Source organism: Bufo gargarizans, unplaced genomic scaffold, assembly GCF_014858855.1.
Source record: "Bufo gargarizans isolate SCDJY-AF-19 unplaced genomic scaffold, ASM1485885v1 fragScaff_scaffold_186_pilon:::fragment_2:::debris, whole genome shotgun sequence".
NCBI classification, from domain to species: domain Eukaryota; kingdom Metazoa; phylum Chordata; class Amphibia; order Anura; family Bufonidae; genus Bufo; species Bufo gargarizans.
In genome coordinates this window covers 433,372-449,516 of record NW_025334066.1, presented here as the reverse complement: position 1 = coordinate 449,516, position 16,145 = coordinate 433,372, and the positions used below count along the sequence as shown (strand labels likewise).

At 48.3% G+C, this 16,145-nt stretch overlaps 1 protein-coding gene across 1 annotated transcript in view; it reads left to right on the top strand.

The window, feature by feature from the left end:
• The window catches only part of LOC122922310 (pleckstrin homology domain interacting protein), a 177,080-nt gene that overhangs the window by 29,973 nt on the left and 130,962 nt on the right, over positions 1-16,145 (top strand). The window contains exons 14-17 of the mRNA XM_044272879.1: positions 3,121-3,346; positions 3,493-3,624; positions 15,066-15,249; positions 15,557-15,680. Of these exons, the coding sequence (XP_044128814.1) occupies positions 3,121-3,346; positions 3,493-3,624; positions 15,066-15,249; positions 15,557-15,680 (666 nt within the window). The remainder of the gene's footprint in view (positions 1-3,120; positions 3,347-3,492; positions 3,625-15,065; positions 15,250-15,556; positions 15,681-16,145) is intronic.

Here is a 16,145-nt window from a genome sequence, read left to right as displayed (position 1 = left end):
ATGGAAGATCTCACCTCTACATTAAGGCGCACTGAGAAGAGGTTCACTAAAACTTGGAGCCATTGGATGGAGTTCTATGATTCAGCAGAGTGCAGGACGCTTCTAGCACAGCCGTGAGAGTGAGGTCTGTTGTTGCCTTTCCGCTCCCTCTCCCCCCCCTTTTTTTTTTATTTTTTATTTTTTATTTTTTTATTTATTACTTCATCTTAATTACTTCATCTTTTCCCCCCTTTGTTCTTTTTCTTTTCTTTTTTCTCATTTCCATCATTTGTCTGTCTGTGACCTAGATTGCTCACATTGTTCCACATATGCCGGTGTAGTAACCCATTGGGTACTCGGCCTCTTCGCTTAACGGTTGTCATTGTTTACAATTTCATTTTACTCTGTGATATCAGTTCATTCTCTGTGTTATGACTGCACTGATCCTTGGTACTTGGAAATGAAAATGAAAACTTAAATAAAGAATTTACAAAAAAAAAAAAAAAGATAAAGGAGGGTGACATTATGTATAACTTTAGCCATATCCCTTTTGACAGGGGGTAATTGATCTTCCAGGGTACTGATGCGGTTTTCCACCTCTGCAACTCGTTGACTTTCCTTAGGTCCTGTCTTATTAATGCAAGATTCTCCTGGAGGGACCCCATAGAGGTATGCAGAGAGGCTAATGCAGAGCTACACTGCTGAACAGCAAGAAATATATCATTGGGAGTGGGTTCATGCTCCTTAGATGTATCAGTCCCTGGTGGCAGCTGGGAAGATGTAGGTCCCCTAAGTAGTGACTCACGATGCAGCCCGACCCCAGCACTTGCCTCTGCCTCGCCACCGTCGCCATCTTGGGCTCCTCCGTCTCCCTGCTGATCGGGGTTATCCAGGGCCGGTGAGTCTTCTACGAGGCTTTCCTGGGGCGTATCGCCCCCTGTATAGCTGTCCTCCGTGCGGGGAGTCCTGTCAAATTTTTCCAGACGGGCCGCAGCGTCCGCCGATTTGTTCGCAGCGCCATTTTACTTTACCTTGGACGGGCCCAGGCCTTCCCTGCTCTCCTTTTCATTTTTACTTGCGTGGGTCATGCTCGATGACATGCAGGCAGGGGTCCGTGTGGTGTTGCCGACTATAATCAGTCGATTCGGAGCCTCCAGCCGCAGGATGGTGCAGGATAATAGAGGTGCCTTTCAAGAGCGCTCAGCCTCACGTCCTCTCACATTGCCGGCCAGGCCATGCCCCCATAATGATAATTAACACTTAGTATACTGTAGGTTTTTGCATTTTCATTTTTTCTTCCCTGTATTCCTGGAGCCATAATTTTTATTTTATTTTTTCCGCTCATTTATCCATATGAGGGCAAGTTGTACTTTCTAATGCTTCCATTTAATATTGCATGCAATTTAGTGGGAAGCGGGAAAAAATTCCATATGGGGTGGAATTGAAAAAAAAAAAAAGCCATTCCTCCACAAACGGACCAGTGGCCTTCATTCTCTGGGGCACTATGATTACAACGATGCCACACATGTATAGGTTTTATATGTTTAAACACGTGAATTTTTTTTTTTTTAATGTTAAGTTTTATTTTTTCAATCACGATATTCTGACTCCCATAACTCTTCTTTTTTTTTTTTTTTTATAGTTGTCTACGGAGATGTGTAGGGCTGGATTTTTTTGTGGGGTGATCTGTAGTTTTTATTGATACAATTTTGGTGTGTGTTTCTTTGTGATCACATTTTATTTTAAAAAAAAAATTGTCAGGGCAAGGACTCGTGCACATGACCGTATGTATTTTGCAGTTTGCAAAAAAACGGACCCGCAAAAACACGGATGACGTCCATGTGCCTTCCGTATTTTGTGGAATGGAACAACTGGCCCTAATAGAACAGTACTACCCTTGTCAGTAATGAGGACGATAATAGGACATTCTATTTTTTATTTTTTTTGCGGAGCGGACATACGGAAACGGAATGCACACTGAGTACATACTATTGAAATGAATGGTTCCGCATACGGTCCTTTAAAAAAAGCCGGAACGGACACGGAAAGAAAATACATTCATGTGTATGAGCCCTAAGAGAAGCGATGGAAAAAAAGGGCAAATCGGCCATTTTAATACTTTTTTTCGTTACGCCTTTTACCATACTGGAAAAGTATGTGTGTGTGTATGTGTGTATATATATATTATTCCAAGGAAAGGGTGGGGATTTTAAAAAAAAAAATTAATTTTTTTTTTAGCCCCTCTAGGAGGCAACTATGTTCACTTTTTAGTTTTTTAGAGAATATTACTATAGTCCAATAAGGAGTATAGTATTTCTTTAATTGCTGATCTCCTCCTATGTTGGCCTGCCAGCCTTCAGCTCTAATATGCTGGGTCTCTTCATAGAGACCCAGCCTATTAGAAATAATGGCTAGCATCCCCGATCGCCACACGGGGATGCCGGTCTTCATGTACAGCGATGGAAGCGAAGGGGTTAAGCCATCATCTCATCTGCAGACAGCGGTTTCAGGTAAGAGGCCCCTAGGCTTCTCACCCAGTTAAGCCAGTACTTTCTGCTCTGCTTTCTGATGATGGGCACTCGCCCCGAAACTGATAAGATGCTGGCTTATTTAATATCCGAGTAATGTCTCAATGGTCAAACATTGACTTATAGCAGGTGTAGGCAACCTCCGGCACTCCAGCTGTTGTGGAACTACAACTCCCATCATGCATACTTGCTCTGCTGTTCTCAGAACTCCCATACAAATAAATAGAGCATTCTGGGAATTGTAGTTTCACAACAGCTGGAGTGCCGAAGGTTGCTGACCCCTGACTTATAGGATAGCTACCTTACATCTGGTGGCATTAGAAGCAGAGCTTGTTAAGAGCTCATTTGCATCCCTTTCTTCCCAGAATTGCAGAGGAGCGCGTATGGCCTATAAAACTCCTCACGCTGTTTAAGGCGCTCTCCATAAGGAGATATTGTATTCCTCAACTACTGGTTCTAGAAATGGCCCATTTTACTGCTGAAGGTATATATGCATTGTAACTGTTTTTAGTGTCTGTGGGTAGATATACAGTATATAGTGATTCTTTTTTAGAGACATATCGTAGTTGTCTGTAATAATTCAGTTACCCTTTATAAATGTTTTGTTTTCCAGATAGCAGACCAAATGTTCTTTCACAGTGATTATCGGCCTCTTATTCGTGATGCAAACAATTATGTGCTGGATGAACAGACACAGCAGGCACCGCACCTTATGCCACCGCCGTTTTTGGTGGATGTTGATGGTAATCCACATCCAGCCAGATACCAACGTCTTGTTCCTGGTCGTGAAAATTGCAGGGAGGAGCAGCTCATCCCTCAGATGGGTGTTACCTCATCAGGTATGCTAAAAAGCAAAGCCTTAGTAATGTAAAAAAATGCAGTGTGTGAATTAAGACTTTTACAACTTGCGCGATACTGTACCAAAAATTTTGATCAATGTAGTCTGACATATCTTCTTATTCTCTTTATGTGCTGCTATATATAGGTTTGAACCAAGTTCTCAGTCAGCAGACTAGTAGTGAAGCGAGTCCCTTGGATAGCCTGATCCAACGTCTTCAGCATGAACAAGACCAGCGAATAAATTCTGGACCTGGGCACAGCAACCGTTCAGCCAGAGGTAACCACAATAAATAATTGGTTAATTTTAAAGGAGTCCTCGGAATGATTTCAAAAGTCTGCAAGCAACTTGTTCTTGAATCTGAGCAGGACTGGTTGCCTCCACTTGCAGAGCTGCCTGGGGGTGGGGGTGAGAGCTGGGGCCTTACTACACTCTGGCACTTGCATAATACTACGTATTGGTGAGTTTTCCTGTCAGGCTATTCAACCTTAATGGCATATCATAGGCAGGAGTACATCATTACCATCTATTGTAGAGCAGTGCAGTGAGGCCTTACCTCCCATTCCCCCTAGGCAGATCTGCAAGTGGTGGCAACCAGTCCTGCTCACATTTTAGTACTGGTTGCTTGCAGACATTTAAAATCATTCTTCGAGAACCCCTTTAATACAGTTATATTTCATTCTGACTAGGGATTTCAGAAGTACAGATATTATTGGCTGATATTTATACATTATCTGTATCGGCATCTAACCTTGCCGATATACCGATAATGCATATAAAGCAACTACTACTGAGCAGTAGTATGCATCGGGAGCAGGGAAGAAGCGCAACAAGTGCTTCCGATACTCACCCTCCCTGGTCTTCTTTGATGGGGCCCGCGCTGCACTGTCCTGACCCTGTACAGCGTCAGGATGTAGTGCGCGCACTATGACCTAACGCTGCACACTGTCAGGTGACAGTGCAGCACGGGCCGGAGAACACGGGAGCGAAACATCGGACCTGGAGATGAAGAGGAGCCGCGGCGCGGGAGAGGTGAGGAGTTTATTTTATTCATCTGAGGTCTGATGGGGGTCAATGAAGGTCTGATGGGGGTCAATGAAGGTCTGATGGGGGTTAATGAAGGTCTGATGGGGGTTAATGAAGGTCTGATCTGAGGTCTGCCAGGGGGTAATAATGGTCTGATCTGAGGTCTGATAGGGGTTAATAAAGTCAGTGAGGAGGGGGGATGGTGTGGAAATTGGCTTTTGGCACTAGTATATTATAAATGTAAATTATGAATGGATTAACAACTAAGGGCTTTATTAATTAATAGTTTACATTTATTATATACTAGTGCCAAATGCCAATTTCCACACCATCCCCCCCCTCCTCACTGACTTTATTAACCCCTATCAGACTACCAACTAATATAATATATATTATGATATATAAATTATTGGCTATTGGCCTGAAAGTTCACAAATTATCGGTATCGGCTCTAAAAAAAAAAAAAAAAATCTATCGGTCGATCCCTTTCTGACAGTCCAGGTGTGTTTTTTTTTTTTTTTTACGAAAGTGTGCCTCTTTAGACAAACATTTACTTTAAACTGATGTACAGTCCTGATCAAAAGTTTAAGACCACATGAAAAATGGCAAAAAAAGGAGATTTTTGTATAACTTACCAGTTAAATCTCTTTCTCGCTCTTCCTTGGGGGACACAGACCTTAGGTATAGCTCAGCTCCCTAGGAGGCGTGACACTAAGTAAAACTGTTAAGCCCCTCCTCCATCAGCTATACCCTCAGCCTGGAGATAGAGGCTACCAGTTGCGTGTCCAAGTAGTGAAAGGATAACAACCAATAACGGAAACAACCAGCCAGCAACCCAACGGGGCGCCAGACCATAACCCTGTAACCAAACACAGAAGGGTGGGTGCTGTGTCCCCCAAGGAAGAGCGAGAAAGAGATTTAACTGGTAAGTTATACAAAAATCTCCTTTTCTCGCCCATCTTCCTTGGGGGACACAGACCTTGGGACGTTCAAGAGCAGTCCAAGAAGGGAGGGACCACAAACCCAAGGCGGAACACCACCAGAGCATCAGGAAACCGCTGCCTGCAAAACCAGGCGGCCCAACGCAGCATCCGCTGATGCATGCGTATGCACCCTATAGAACTTTGTGAAAGTGTGCAGAGAGGACCAAGTGGCTGCTTTGCACAACTGTTCAGCCGAGGCCCGATGCCTCTGCGCCCAGGAAGCTCCGACTGCTCTGGTGGAATGAGCAGTGACGCCAAAAGGCGGAGGTCTGCCCTTGGCTCGATAAGCCTCAGACACCGCCAGTTTAATGAAACGGGCAATAGCCACCTTGGAGACCGCCAACCCTTTGCGCGAACCCTCCGGAACCACAAACAGGGAGTCCGTGCGCCGAAAGGACCCGGTGACCTCCAAGTAAATCCTCAACGCCCTGACCACATCCAGACGGTGCAGTTCCCGTTCTCTGGGGTGGGAAGGAGAGGGACAGAGCGACGGAAGGACGATGTCCTCATTGATGTGAAAGGCGGAGACCACCTTTGGCAGGAAAGTCGGGACAGGCCGAAGCACAACCTTATCCTGGTGGAAGATCAGGAAAGGTTCGGAGCAAGAAAGAGCCGCTAACTCCGACACCCGTCGGAGAGACGTGACGGCCACAAGAAAGATGACCTTGCAGGACAGAAGGCGAAGGGAGACCTCCCGTAAAGGCTCGAAGGGGGCTGATTGGAGCGCCGAGAGCACCACATTCAGGTCCCAGGAAGGAACTGGAGGGCGGTACGGCGGAACAGAGTGAGCCACCCCTTGTAAAAAGGTCTTAATTGGCCCTAGAGGGGCCAGGGGACACTGGAGAAGAATAGACAGCGCCGAAATCTGACCCTTCAGAGAACTGAGGCACAGCCCCAGGTCCAGACCCGACTGGAGGAAGGACAGGATTGTGGGAAGAGAAAACCGGAGAGGTGGGATGCTCCGGGACTCACAGAACCCCAGATAGGACCTCCAAACCCGATAGTAGATCCTAGAGGATACGGGCTTACGAGCCCGGATCATGGTGCGGACTACGTCCGCGGAGAAACCCCGTCGCGTTAAGACGGCGGTCTCAATAGCCACGCCGTCAAACGTAGCGAGCCTAAATGCTCGTGGAAGATCGGTCCCTGAGAGAGAAGGTCTTCCCTGGAGGGCAGTGGCCACGGTGCGTCTGCCAACAGCAACATTAGGTCGGCGTACCAAGACCGGCGGGGCCAATCCGGGGCGATTAGAATCGCGGGGACGCCCTCTGCCGCGATCCTCCGAAGAACCCGTGGCAGGAGGGGAAAAGGAGGAAAGACGTACAGAAGGGAGAATTCGCGCCACGGAAGGACGAGCGCGTCGGCGCCGTATGCCTTCGGGTCCCGTGCCCTGGCCAGGTATAGGGGGACCTTGTGGTTGAATTTGGAGGCCATGAGGTCCACGTCGGGGCGACCCCAGCGAAGACAAAGGGCTTCGAACACCTCTGGGTGCAGGGACCATTCTCCCGGGTCGATGGTGGACCGGCTGAGGAAATCCGCCGCCCAGTTGTCCACCCCCGGGATGTAAATCGCAGATAAGGCCGGCACGTGCGTCTCCGCCCAGAGGAGAATGAGGGTCACCTCTTGCATCGCTGCGAGTGCCTCCCTGATGGTTTATGTATGCCACAGCCGTGGCATTGTCCGATTGGATCCGAACAGGGTGGCCCTCAGCAGATGGGTCCAGTGTCTGAGGGACAGAAGAATCGCCCTCAGTTCCAGAATATTGATTGGAAGTCTGGACTCCGATAGAGACCAAACGCCCTGGACGGACCGGGGAGGGAAAACCCCCCCCCACCCCCGTAAGCTGGCATCTGTGGTAATCACCAGCCAGTTCAGTGGAAGGAAGGACTTCCCCCTTAGAGGGATATGCAACCACCAGCCGAGGGAAGCTCGAGCCAGGGGAGGCAGAAGAAAGGTCTTGTCCAGACTCCTCAGTGATTTGTCCCAGGCCGACAGAATTGCCCTCTGAAAGGTGCGGGATCGGAATTGTGCGAACGGCACCGCTTCGAAACAGGCAACCATCTTTCCCAACAACCGCATGCTGGATCTGAGGGAAGGGCGGTGATGACGGAGGAGACTGCGAACCGACCCGCAAAGGGCCAGACGCTTGTCCGACGGAAGGCGGACCTCCGCCAACTCTGTATCCAGGAGCATCCCCAGGAAGATCAGCCGTCTGGAGGGGGTAAGGGAAGATTTGGGGTGGTTGATAATCCAACCGAACCGCGTCAGGGTCTCCAGAGTGAGTTCCACACTGCGGGATGTCTGAGAGAAGGAGGGTGCCTTGACCAGGATGTCGTCCAAGTATGGGAGAAGAAAAACACTTCTTGAACGTAGAAGGGCCAAGACAGGGGCCAGGACCTTGGTGAACACTCGAGGAGCAGTCGCCAGACCAAAGGGAAGGGCGACGAATTGGAAGTGATCGTCCCCCACCGCAAAGCGCAGGAAGCGGTGATGACATGGAGCAACCGGAACGTGGAGGTATGCATCCTGAATGTCGATTGAGGCCATGAAATCCCCTCTTTCCAGGGAGGCCACTGCGGACCTGAGAGACTCCATCCGGAATCTCTGCAGTCGGAGAAAACGGTTCAGGCGTTTTAGGTCCAAGATCGGACGCACTGAGCCTTCCTTCTTGGGAACCACAAAGAGGTTCGAGTAGAACCCCCTGAACCTTTCCGTCGGAGGCACGGGGGCGACGACACCCTTGTCCATTAGAGAGTGAATGGCCGCGAAGAAGGCGGCCACTCGTACAGGATCTCGCGGAGGACGGGATCGGAAGAAACGGTCTGGCGGAATGGACGCAAATTCGATTTTGTATCCGCAAGATACAATCTCGAGCGCCCATGCGTCTGAGATGTGGGCCCGCCATACGTTCCTGAATAGGAGAAGGCGGCCCCCCACCCGGGTGGGTGGGGGCGCACCTTCAGGCAGAGGGCTGCTGGCCTGTGGGAGCCCGTGCAGGCTGGGACTTGCGCCAGGTAGGTTGCGTCCGAAAAAACGGCTTCTTGCGTCTATCCTGGGCTGGGCCAGAGGAAGAAGAACTGGCCGCGGGTCTAGACCCGGTGGGCTTGCGAAAGGACCGAAAACGGGACGAACCAGCGCAACCACGGGGGGCGCCCATTGGCCTGGACTGGGGGAGGTGAGTACTCTTCCCACCCGTGGCCTCTGATATAAGTTCGTCCAGACGGGTTCCGAACAGGCGGGAACCCGTGAATGGTAGGCCGGCCAAAGAGCGTTTGGAAGCGGCGTCCGCCGCCCAAACCTTCAGCCAGAGTTCCCTCCTGACAGAAACTGCCAGGGCAGAGCAACGGGCAATGAGGGCACCCGCATCAAGGGAGGCCTCACAGACGAATTTTCCGGCCTGAACAATTAGTTGGGCTAAGGAACGGAGGTCCTGAACAGGGACGTCCGACCCTAACTCCCGTTCCAGTTGCAAACCCCATTCAGAGACCGCTTTGCCAACCCAGGCGGAGGCAAAGACCGGTCTAAGGGCCGAACCAGAGGCAGTAAATATGGCCTTGGAGAGGGATTCCGTACGACGGTCCTCAACAGACTGGAGGGAAGATCCGTCCTGTACAGGAATAGTAGTGCTTTTGGACAGGCGAGCCACGGGAGGATCAACCTTAGGCGGGGATGTCCACGTGGTCACAGAATCCGCTGGAAAGGGATAACAAATGTCCAGCTTTTTGGGTGTAATAAAGCGGACGTTAGGCCGAGTCCAAGCCTTGGATACCACAGAAGAAAAATCTGCGTGTATGGGAAAAACCTTGGAGGCCTGTTTGGGGCGGAGAAAGGACACGCCGGCCTGTTCAGAGCTGGGGGGGTCATCGTGTAGCTGAAAGGTATCACGGATGCTAGTGACAAGATGCCCCACCGCGGACGCCAATTTGGACGGAAGCTCTGAGTCCATGTCCACGTCCGAATCCGCCAGTTCTCCCTCAGAAAGCGTATCCCTTTGAGAGGATAGACTTGACTGAGCTCGCACGCATGGCGGAGAGAGCGAAGCATCTGGAGAAGATGTGCGCTCAACCCTTGAACGTTTCTGAGTATGCCGGGCCCTGGAAGATTCGCTGGGAGGCAGGGAACCAGTGGGGGCGGCAGAAACGGTAGTCCCAGCGGGTGCGACAGGGATTGTGGCAGCCTGCGGGAGAGGCGGTCTATCCACGAGACGGCCCACTACGTGTGTAAGGCTTTCCACCGCCTGAGACAGAGACCTAGCCCAGTCAGGGGGTTCAGAGGCACCGGGGGGCGCAGCGGGAAGCGGGCCCTGCACCGGGGCCTGACATGCAAGGCAATGCGGCTCAGATTGCCCACGCGGAAAAAGTTCCTTACAGGCGGTACAGGCATGGTACCAGGGTTTGGGGGCACCTGTGGGATCTGACATGCTGAAGTGTGGTTGTACTCTAATATAGAGACCACAAAGGGTTATAGCAGCTATGACCAGGAGGGTTAGGAGAGGGTTAACTGTCCTACCAGTGCCTCAGAAGAACGTCAGGAGATGGCCCAGATCAGCAGCAGCAGAGAAGCAGTGAAACAGCAGTGAGCAGCAGAGAGCGCCCACAGAAGCCGAGCGATGTACACAGGAGGTTAGAGTCCCCCACCGTGTCCCAGCTTCCTGTCAGGAGTGAGGAAGCGCGGGAAACCTCAGCAGAAAGCGCGGGGAACAAGCTCCGCCCCCTCCAGCGCTTGAAATGTCTCCTGTGAAGGAGAACGTAGCTCCGCCCCCAAAATGACGCGCGGAAGCCCCGCCCCCTGCCGGGACCGCTAAGCCCCGCCCCCCGTTCTCGGCGGGAAGGGGGAGAGAGAGAAGAGAAAAATGGAGTCAGCCCCGATGAGGGGGAGGGGGGGGGGGGGAGAAAGATAGCAGCGTGGGGGGGAAAAGCGTGGGGGTGCTGAGGATGCTGCTGTGCTGCATTGTCCTGCAGATGAGCGCTCAGAATGAGCGACCACGGGTGCCCCCCTTACCCAGAGGGGTAGATGCTGCAGATAGGGACGGGGTATGGGCTGGAATAGCCATCTCACCGTGCGACGTCTTCACCCTCAGTCCTTTCCAGCAGGGTCGCCCCTTCAGCCACTGGCACCGCAGTGGCAGGAAGCTGGAAGAGGGGCTTGGCGTGCGGGCGACCCCCTAGCTGGCGGGATGTAGGGGAGCCATTGCTGCCCAGATCCTCCTATTGCTTCTGTGGGGGAGGCAGCAGTGCAGATAAGTTGGCACTGGCGCAGCTCAACCCCGGGAGAGCAGAGAGGTCAAATGCGTCTCTGGTATCCCTAGGAAAAAATAAAATAACAAAATTAGAAGAAAAAGTAAAAATAACAAGGAGAAAACAGCCCTGCAGTAGCAGGGAGTGTCTTGCCTCCTTGGACACTAAGCTAAAACTGGTAGCCTCTATCTCCAGGCTGAGGGTATAGCTGATGGAGGAGGGGCTTAACAGTTTTACTTAGTGTCACGCCTCCTAGGGAGCTGAGCTATACCTAAGGTCTGTGTCCCCCAAGGAAGATGGGCGAGAAATCATATTTTACATTGTTGGATCTTAACAAGGTTCCAAGTAGAGCTTCAACATGCAACAAGAAGAAATAAGAGTGAGACAAAAAACATTTTTTGAGCATTCAATTAATTGAAAATAACGATTTAACTGAAACAGGCTGTTTTTCAGCTGATCAAAAGTTTAGGACCACATGCCTTTAAAAGGCCAAATCTGTGCAAAGATGTGGATTCATTGTCAGTCAGGTAAGTCACACGTTGTGATGGCAAAGGCAAAAAAAACTCTTTGGTCGGGTTGTTGAACTGCATAAGCGGGGTCTCTCACAGCGCGCCATATGGAACAAAAAAGTCAAGTGGAAGACCCAAAAAAATGTCATCAGCACTGAGCCGGAGGATCCAATTGGCTGTCCGTCAAGACACTGGACGATCCTCGACCCAAATTAAGGCCCTTACTGGTGCTGATTGCAGCCCCATAACCATCAGACGGCATCGGAGACTGAAGGGCGTCAAAAAGTCTCCTTGAACGCCACAGAACTGCTCGTTTGGACTTTGCAAGAGAGCACCAAACATGGGACATTCAATGGTGGAAGAAAGTACATAAAAAGTCCGGACCGCGCGTCTCATAAATGTAAGATATAAAACAGGTTTATTTCTTCCTCCTTTCAAAAAGTTACCGAGGTCTGCAGATCTCCTACTGATGGATATCCTGCAACTTACAAAGAAAAACAATAGGGTAGATCCGTATGTTTAATCTGCCCTGTGGTGCACAGATTGTACTTGCACGGCACTCCTCCAATATCGAGCGTATCACAGGTTTCCTCTGCAATTTAGTTGGATCTCCGCATGGAAGGTGCACGGTCACACACTATTATACACAGTTCAACTGCAGACTTGGTTACAGCATACGCCTGGTGAGTCAACTGGGGTTCCTAACTTCTTTAAATTCAGAAATCTCTGTGGATACAAGTTGCTCCCACCATAGTGAAGCTCCGGTAATATGTTTAAAAAGTTTATTAGTACATACTTACAAACATGCACTTAAAATCGCATAAAAATCCCAGCGTCTTTTCTCCTTGCCCGACCCAGGTTTCGCTCCTAAAGCTTCCTCAGGGGCCCCTGATTTTAAGTGCATGTTTGTAAGTACGTACTAATAAACTTTTTAAACATGTCTAAGTGTGAAATTAGCCTGAACGGATCCGTCCAGACTTTTACATTGAAAGTCAATGGGGGACGGATCCGTTTTGAAGATTGAGCCATAGTGTGTCATCTTCAAACGGATCCGTCCCCATTGACTTGCATTGTAAGTCTGGACGGATCCGCACGGCCAGGCGGACACCCGAACGCTGCAAGCAGCGTTCAGGTGTCCGCCTGCTGAGCGGAGCGGAGGCTGAACGCCGCCAGACTTATGCATTCTGAGCGGATCCGCGTCCACTCAGAATGCATTGGGGCTGGACGGAAGCGTTTGGGTCCGCTTGTGAGCCCCTTCAAACGGAGCTCACAAGCGGACAGCCGAAAGCTAGTGTGGAAGTAGCCTCAGTACAATCTGTGCACCACAGGGCAGATTAAACGTACGGATCTACCCTATTGTTTTTCTTTGTAAGTTGCAGGATATCCATCAGTAGGAGATCTGAAGACCTTGGTAACTTTTTGAAGGGAGGAAGAAAAAAACCTGTTTTATACCTTACATTTATGAGACACGCGGTCCGGCCTTTTTATGTACATTCTCTGAAAGTGTAATCCACCCCACGACACTCTACGGACCTGCAGCATTTTTTTTGCGGACTGGTGATTTAGCACAATGGTGGAAGAAAGTTTTATTCTCTGATGAGAATTTTTTTTTTACCTCGATGGTCCTTATGGTTTCCAACGTTACTGGCATGACGAGCAGATCCCACCTGAGATGTTTTCTACGTGCCACAGTGGAGGGGGCGCCATAATGGTCTGGGGTGCTCTTTCCTTCAGTGGAGCAATGAAGCTTCAGGAAGTGCAGGGGTGTCAAACGGCCGCTGGCTATGTCCAGATGTTGCAGAGAGCATTACTCATGACTGAGGGCCCTCGTCTGTGTGGTAACGACTGGGTTTTTCAACAGGACAACGCTACAGTACACAATGCCCGCAGGACAAGGGACTTCTTCCAGGAGAATAACATCACTCTTTTGGCCCACCCTGTGTGTTCCCCTGATCTAAATCCAATTGAAAACGTTTGGGGATGGATGGCAAGGGAAGTTTACAAAAATGGACAACAGTTCCAGACAGTAGATGGCCTTCGTGCGGCCGTCCTCACCAGTTGGAGAAATGTTCCCACTCACCTCATGGAAACGCTTGCATCAAGCATGCCGAAACAAATTTTGAAGTGATCAACAATAACGGCGGAGCTACTTATTACTGAGTTCATGTTTGGAAGTTGGATTTCTATTTTGGGGGGGGGGGGGGGGGGGTTTAGTTTTTTTGGAGGTGTGGTCCTAAACTTTTGATCAGCTGAAAAACAGCCTGTTTCAGTTTATTCGTTGTTTTCATTAAATTTCAAAAAATGTTTTGTCTCACTCCTATTTCTTCTTGTTGCATGTTGAAGCTCTACTTGGAACCTTGTTAAGATCCAGCCATGCTAAATAGGATTTTTTGCCATTTTTCAAGTGGTCTTAAACTTTTGCTCAGGACTGTATATGATATTGTTAGATATACTTAATATAAATGTGTAAAACATATACCAAAAAGACACTTTAGGAATAAAATAAATTTTTCAGATGTTTTAGTACAAAGAACAGTCTTAAACAGGTTTTCTAAAATGTATTTTTTAAAGTTGGCAGAGAGTAGTGTTACAGCTGAGGTGATTGGCTGAAGCAGTTACATTAAAAGTGTTTTCCAGGATTTTACTACTGATGAACTGATCTTTAGGATAGGTCATCGGTATCTGATCGATGGGGGTCTGACACCCAGGACCCCTGTCGATCAGCTGTTTTGAGAAGTTGTGTTCACCAAGCACAACGCCGTACATTGTAAAGCAACTGTGCTTGGTATTGCAGCTTAGTCTCATTCTTTTCAATGGGGCTGAGCTGCTCCTAGGCCACGTGACTGATGAACATGTCACTCAGCCTAGGAAAAGCTGAGAGGAGGCCGCAGCACTTCTGCTACAGCTGATCGGCAGGGGTCCCGGGTATCGGTCCCCCACTGATCAGATACTGATGACCCATCCTGAAGATAGGTTATCAGTGGTAACTCAGAAAACCCCTTTAATAGTAAATGGCACTTGACCACTGCAAGCTCAGAGTTTAGAGCCATATTTCAGTGGACATTTAAAAGATGAGCAAAGCCGTTTCTTTATTTATGAGACCTTGCATTTTGCGGGACATGTGTAAGGTGTTTTTTTTTTTGCCATTTTGGGGTACATATAATGTATTACGGCACTTTTTTGGGGGAGGGAGATAAAAAAAAAAAACTGCAACAGTTTATTTTTACAGTGTTCTCTGTGTAGTATAAATAACACAACTATTCTGTGGGTCAGTACAATTGTGATGAAGCCAAATTTATGTTATACTACTTGCATAATAACACGTGTTTTTACAAAATAATCTTGTTTTTGTGTCTCTGCATTCCAAGATTTTGAACATTTTTATTTTTCTAATGCTATAACTGTGTGAGGGCTAATATATTACATTCCTCTCTAGTGATAATTATAAGAGAGGATGATATTTTTTCTCTCTGCTATACTACAGGCTGTTAGATACCCCAATGCCCCCTTCTCCAGGCTGGAGATCACAGCCAGGTGAATGGAGGGGTAGTTTTAATCCTGCATGTTTCAAGCTCAGTAGAAGGTAGAGATATGGACTAGGTCTTCTTTTTTTTTTTTTTTTTAAGTTGGCAATGGAATCTTTACAACAAGACCAGATCACAGCATTATCTCCTACATTGGCAGATCTAGCCTTTAGAAATTGGGTCAGAAGTGAAAACAAGTAAAACCTGCTATTACTTTCAGCTGCTATCACTCCAGACCTGATTTCTAATGGTTATATCTCCCGATTTTAGGCTATAAATGAATATATGACTTATCTTATATGATGTCTGCTTTCAAACAAGACTAGGCCCATATCTCTATCTTCTACAGAGCAGAGCTTGGGCAAAACGGTTAGGGGCTTAAAGCAACAGTCTGTCGGGAAGAAATGTCACATTATGACTGTGCTTAATTGTACTTTACAGCTTCAGTGAGTTCTACTTCTGAGGTTCATTCTCCGCCAAATATTGGCTTGCGACGCAGCGGTCAAATTGAGGGTGTTCGACAGATGCACAGCAATGCACCAAGAAGTGAAATGGCTACTGAACGTGACCTCGTAGCATGGAGTCGTAGAGTAGTGGTCCCAGAGCTTCCTCAGGCGGTAGCCAGGTAAAGTTTTTGTCGCAGTAATATGATGTAGGAGGCAAGATGTACATAACTGGGGTTTCAGAATTGGCGCAGAGGAAAAGGGGATTAGTTGCTCATGGCAAAAAGTGTTATAAAAGCCGGATTCTGGTTGCTTGCTGTTAGCAACTGCTCTACTTTCCCTTTGCACCAGTTTCAGTAAATCTTCCCATGTTTAAATATTAGACTAGTGTTGAGTTTTTATTGCATGTTCATTTTTTAAGTTCCTAGCACTTGAGCACAAAACTTAATATACATATTGCCAATACAATTCTCTAAATTATGCCCTTAGCAAACAGGAGGAATGGAGAACAGCAAAAGGAGAAGAAGAGATACATCTTTACAAAGCAGAGGAGAAAAGGAAATCCCTTTCAAACCACACTGTTAGAGAAAATAAATCAGTCTCTTGCTCTAAGGTGGGTTGCCCCAATCTGAGAAATGAGCGTGAAAGCGAGATTTAAGGCACACAGAAGTGCCATTTACCCAGCTATGGTCTTTGTATCATAGATCTGTACACTGTGCACCAGCCCCTTACCATCATCTTTTGTCTCTAGTACTAAAACAGCCAGTTGTGATGAGCAGAAAGTTTTTCTGTTATTCAAGACATGTAAGACATTTTAAATATTTGCTGGTTTGATCCTAGATTTTTTTTGGACTGATTTTTATACTGATGACCTATCCTCAGGATAGATTATCAGTATCTGTTCGGTGGGGGTCCTACACACAAGACCACTGCCGATCAGCTGTTAAGGTGGCACCACTGCCTTCTTGCAGCTTACCAAGCATAGCACCGTACATTGTATAGCGGCTGTGCCTGGGTATCTCAGCTCAGCCCCATTCGCTTTAATGGGATTAAGCTGCACATAGGCAATGCAACCGAT